Source organism: Sus scrofa, chromosome 3 (assembly GCF_000003025.6).
Source record: "Sus scrofa isolate TJ Tabasco breed Duroc chromosome 3, Sscrofa11.1, whole genome shotgun sequence".
Lineage (NCBI taxonomy): Eukaryota > Metazoa > Chordata > Mammalia > Artiodactyla > Suidae > Sus > Sus scrofa.
The window spans coordinates 5,195,387-5,201,227 of NC_010445.4; the positions used below are offsets into that span (position 1 = coordinate 5,195,387).

Genomic DNA, 5,841 nt, shown 5'->3' on the forward strand with positions numbered 1-5,841 from the left:
TTTTTTGGTTTCTTCTAGGTTGTTCAGTTTGTCATCCTGTAGTTGTTCACAGTAGCCTCTTGTGATCCTTTGTATTTCTGTGGTATCACCTGTAATGTCTGGTCCCTTACCCTGCCTTAGTCTTTTTTACAGGTCTCACTAATTGAAGCTTATTTGTACCCCCATGCTCTCCCCACCTCTAGAATGTAGGTGTCGTATTGACAGTTCTGTTCCCAGAGCCTCAACAATGCTAAGCATATGTTAGGGATGCCTTTCCGTCCTTTTTTCTTTGAAGTGATCCAGTCAGAGGAGACCCTATTTCTTAATTCAGATTCTTTCTTCTGTCTGATTTGCTCTGCTGTTGATGCTCTCTGCTGCACCTCATTTCATTCACTGTATTCCTCAGCTCCAGAACTCCTTTTTGGTTATGATTTCTATCTCCTTGTTAAACTTCTCAGTTTGCTGGTCCCCTCCCCCCCAGTTTCACTGAATTATCTTTAGGGGTCTTTTTTGCTTTGTTTTTGCAGCTCACTGAACTCCCTTGCAATAGCTACTCTGAGGTCTTTATTGGGTAAATCACAGATCTTTATGTCTTTGGAGAAGCTCTGGTTTGTTACTGGAAGATTACTGCGATCCTTTTCAGTGGCATCTTTCCCAGACTTTTTATGTTCCTTGAAGTCTTATATTGCTCCATCACCTCCTATAGTCCTTACTAATTCCACTGGCAGAGAAGTACTTCCCTTGACCCCTGCTAGGGATTCTGAGGCTTTTTCAGATCGTCTGTGGACATACTTGCCTCAGATTTCTTGCTCCTGCTTGTGGCACAACCCTTAAGTTTGTATTCCTTCTCTCGACCCTGCAACGCACCAGGCTGGATGCTGAAAGCCTCCCTTTTGTTTTCCCAAGATCAGTGCGAAAGCTCGTCTGTGGTCTCTCCCTGGCCCAGAGGTTTGGGCCAGCTCTGTGTGTGTGCTCACTAGCTCCCTGCCAAAGCTCACCCTTGCCATCACTGGGAGCTGGCCACTGGTTGGAGGTACGTGTGGGTAACACACCTGCGGCACTGGGGGTTCCCCTTAGCCAGCAGGTGCCAGTGACTTGCTCTCTCCTTGGATTTGCATTTTTTAGACATTTTGTATAAATGGAATCCTGTGCCTTTTGCATCTACTTCTTTCACTTGTAATTATTTTGGGATTTGTCCATTTTGTAGCATGGATTAGTATTTTGTTCCCTGGTATTGCTGAGTAGTAATCCATTATGTGAGCATACCTGAGCTGTGTCTGCAACCTACACCACAGCTCACAGCAATGCCCGATCCTTAACCCACTGAGTGAGGCCAGGGATCAAACCCACATCCTCATGGATACTAGTCAGCTTCATTACTGCTGAGCCACCGTGGGAACTCCCAGTATCAACTATTTTAACTACATTCCAAAGTGGGTATCTGTTAGTCTTGGTATATGTGAAGCAACTACTTACCCAGTCAATAATTTGACCTACCTTCTTATTCAGTTCACCATTAAAATCCTTTGTAAAATTTTCTTGGGAGTTCCCTTGCGGCTCAGCAGGTTGAGAACCCAACATAGTCTCCCATGAGGATGCGTGTTCCATCCATGGCTTGCTCAGTGGATTAAAGATCTGGCATTGTAGCAAGCTGCAGCGTAGGTCATAGATGCAGCTCGGATCAGGTGCTATTGTAGCCGTGGTGTAGGCCAGCAGCTGCAGCTCCAATTTGACCCCTAGCCTGGGAACTTCTGTATGCTGCAGGTGCAACTGTAAGAAGAAAAGAAAAAAAATTTTTTTTCTTAATGAAAACTGCCTTTAAAAACAATGTATGCAAAGATCTTTTTTTTTTTTCTTTCTCTGGAACATGGAAATGTTGTAAATTTTCCAAGCTTTTAATTTTAGAAAGCCAAAATATTTAAGGTATTTAGAAAAAAATACAGGTACCAAGAGACACGAAGGCAATGCTGACAGTCATAGCTGTGGTCACCCGAGGCCCGCCGTGTTCCAAGTGGTCACTGAAGCATTTTGAGGTTATCGGAACCCTCACGAGCCCACGAGGAGCACAGGGTCACCCCATCTTATGGGGGAATGAGGCCACTCAGCCCACGACAGCAAGTGACACAGGTGGGGAACATGAATGCAGACACCTAAGTGACGGCAGGACTGTACAAATGCTCATTTTAATCAAACTTTCTTCCAGAAAAAAAAGAAAAATCCAAGGATGAAGAGAAGGAAAAACTCCACACATGGGTCAATACCCTGTACGTCTTTTTTGTGAACACTCTCTTCCAAGCACATAAACGTGAAGAAGCCCTCAAGGAGAAAGTCAAGGCAAACCGGCTGCATGCCGAGGCCACGGCCCAACAGAAGAAAATGGAAAACGATGAGCTGGAAGCGAGGTAACCCGCCAACAGCCCTCGGCTCCCTCCTTCCTCGTGGGTCATCCTTCTCTCCTGTCCTCTGTCGCTGCCAGAAGCTGCCGACCAAACGTTTTCATTAAAAGTCGACAATTCCCTAAGGGCGGCACGTCCTCAGCGGGGCTGGGAACCCGGAACCACCTGCTCTGTCCTGGCTTAGTGGGTGACAACACCTGTGTCCCCAGGCACACACAAAGAGGCGGTGTGATGTGGTGGGGCAGGTCACCGACCCAGACTGCCCAGGTCCTCACCCGGCCCCGCCGCTTAGAACCCCTGGATGACCCAGGGCAAGGTCTGTCCCTGGGGGCCTCAGTTTCCACATTTGTAAGGTTAGAGGTGATACCCTGTAGGACTGAGTGAGCTCATGGATTGCAAAGCATCGAGAACAATGCTTGGTGCAGGGTACATGTCTGGCAAAGGCTGCACTTACCTGTCTAGAACCCCTGTTCAGGCTCCGTTTCATGCAGACAGGTCAGTCCCAGGTGCAAATGCCTGCCCTCTGTCCAGAGCACCTCAAGCCTTGTGGTCTGCAGAAGACAGCCTTAGACTCGAGGAAAAAAAGGCTACCGCAGTATTTTAAAAGGCCATTTACCAGCTGCTACTAAGACAGGTGCTTCACCCAAGATTTAGATATTTGAAAACCTTGTCTCGGACTATCTGCCCATGACGTTTTTTTTTTCCCCTAGGGCTGCACCTGTGACACATGGAAATTCCTGGTCTAGGAGTCAAACTGGAGCTGCAGCTGCAGGCCTACGCCACAGCCACAGCCATGGCGGATCCGAGCCGCAACCACCACCTACACTGCAGCTTGAGGCAACGCCGGATCCTTAACCCACTGAGCAAGGCCAGGGATCGAACTCGCGTCCTCATGGACAGCATGTCAGGTTCTGAACCTGCCGAGCCGCAGCGGCAACTCTGGCATCCCTTTTTATTTCAGGCAAAGTTGTGACAATTTATAGTTTTGTTCACAAAAAAACCTGTTGCGATTCAGGTATGCATCACCTTACCCCACATAAACAGCATAAAAACAGGTTTTCAAATTTCAAGGGAAAAAAAAAAAACAAACCCTTTTGTGTTTGCTTCCTGGGTTAGGCTGAACAGCTTGAGGGAGGAAGAGGCCAAAAGACAAGGCTACGGGTCCGACATCACTGTGATCAAGGAACCAGTGGACGCCCCCTCCTCAAATTTCGCACCCACCCCTCCCAAAGAGGACCCAGTGGTGTCCCAGCCCAGCAAACCCATGCCAAGCAAGAAAAAGAAGAAGTAGCCGCCACTGGGCTTGTAAAGGAGCCAGAGGGACAAGCAGCTGTGGAAGGAGCTGAGCGGCAAGGCCCTGTGACAGGCGTCCTCGTTGGTAAAACAGCGTCTTGCTTCTTGTCTTAGGGTTTTGAAACTACTACTCCCTGGGCCCACTGTGCTTTGGGCTTCTTATGTGGTTGGATCACCGAAATGCCTGTTTTGACAACCGAGCTGAATGAAAATACACATTATGTGGGCATTAAATGTGTATTGATTTTTTTTTTAAGTATAATATTAGTGATTAAGTTTAGGATCTGGTAAAACCGATCAGAAACCAGGGGGGAGTGGATGAAGCCATTTCAACATTTCTTCAGGCCTCTCACCTCTTTCCTCCTGAATCCAGCCCGTGTCCAAACCCTGCCTGTCCTTCACATGCTGCCTCTTGGGTGACTCCCTCCCTGGTCCTTTCTCATCAGTTCTCACAGCATCGCCAACAGCACTGCATGGACAGAAGGCCCAACAACAAAGGGTATGGAGCTGGGCCTGCAGCTGGCAGTTGAGTAAGCCTGTAAGAAAAATGGTGCTGCTAAGGGAGCTCCCGCTGTCTTGCAGCGTGTTAAGGATCCAGCGTGGCGGCAGCTGTGGCTTGGATTCGATCTCTGACCTGGATACTTCCACATGCTGTGGGTGTGGCTGAAAGAGGAAAAGAAAAAAGAAAAAAAAAAATGTTGCAGCTAATATTTGTGTTAAATTTGAGTAACCACCAAAGCATAAAAATTCCGTCCACAGCTCCCCAGCGAACCACAGAGAAGGAAACTCATCCAACCTAAAGGTGGGAGGAAGGGAACAAAGAATGGAAACCGAAAGCCAAAGATGGTGGCGGAGTAAACACACACTGGTGGCCACCACGCCAACAGGTACTCACCCCTTCCTCCCCCAAACCCCAGAGAAGATGAGATTGGATTTTTAAGAGATCAAAATCCATCTCATTGTCACTCTTTCCAAGTCAGTATCTGAAACTGAACCAGACAGAAAGGATGAAAAATAAAGGCATGGTAAAGGTGTGCCAAGACAATCTCACGGTAACCGGAATAGCAGCTGACATTAAGCACGTCCACGAGCACACGGGTTCGATTCCTGGCCCCGCTCAGTGGGTTAAGGATCTGATGTTGCCGTGAGCTGTGGTGTAGGTTGCAGATGTGGCTCGGATCCTGCATTGCTGTGGCTGTGGCTGGCAGCTGCAGCTCCACTTTGACCTCTGGCCTGGGAACGTCTACATGCTGCACATGCGGCCCTAAAAAGCCAAAAATAAAAAAAAAAACCAAAGGACCACCAACCAATGAAATGCATTTACTCATAGCATCTGACACACGAGCTGTGCAAGAGCTGACAGAATCAGAGGAAGAAACAGATGGAAGACACACCCTGAGAAAGGACACAGGACACCTGAGGCACCTGAACTCGCACACGAGGCAGCAACGCGGCAACGGAGGAGAAGCACAGACAAAACCAATGACTACTTGGTAGGCTGAAAACCATTTCAAATAATACATCAGAGGCCAGGACCTAATTTTGCTGCAGTTACTGAGTCAGCAGTGAACCCGCAATAAAGCAAGCCTCCTATCACTGGAAACTGAAACCCAGAGGGGCAGCAGCTCCCGGGGGACGAGGGGGAGAGGGGACTGAATTACCTTAAGACTGAGCCGAGAGGAAAGCAGTCCAGACGCACCAGCGGTCGCCTCCCCTCCCTGCCGGCAGGGAAGGGAGCCGCTGTGGGGGCTCCTGTGGCCACTGCGGCAGCACCGGTTTCTCCAGACCATGCCTGGCTCGTTTCCACCCAAGCACTGGGACGTCCAGACCACCAGACGTCCAGTAAATTCCATTCAGCCAGGCTCACTCTCAGCTGTGAGGACGCAGGCAGAGCTGGGGCTACCTGCGAGCTCGATGATTAGACCGCACTGCAGCGCTGGCATCGAGTTCTCTGCATCCCATTTACTCGTGGTCTAAAATTCACATGAACGCTCAAGGTAAAAACCAAGTCCAGCCATCACTTTGAGCAAACGCCTCGGGCTTCGTGACTGGGGCGGGCTCCCAACTCTGGCCACCGTGAGCCGCTAGAAGGTCCCGGGGACCAACCAGGGGGCCCAGGGCCAGTGCTATCTGCGAACAGGCAAGAGGAGGGAGACTCAAGGCAAAACCAGCA

At 49.3% G+C, this 5,841-nt stretch overlaps 1 protein-coding gene across 1 annotated transcript in view; it reads left to right on the forward strand.

The window, feature by feature from the left end:
• Positions 1-4,203, forward strand: part of LOC100516852 (radial spoke head 10 homolog B) — a 52,924-nt gene extending 48,721 nt beyond the window's left edge. The window contains exons 19-20 of the mRNA XM_021086088.1: positions 2,183-2,381; positions 3,492-4,203. Of these exons, the coding sequence (XP_020941747.1) occupies positions 2,183-2,381; positions 3,492-3,666 (374 nt within the window). The 3' untranslated portion in view covers positions 3,667-4,203. The remainder of the gene's footprint in view (positions 1-2,182; positions 2,382-3,491) is intronic.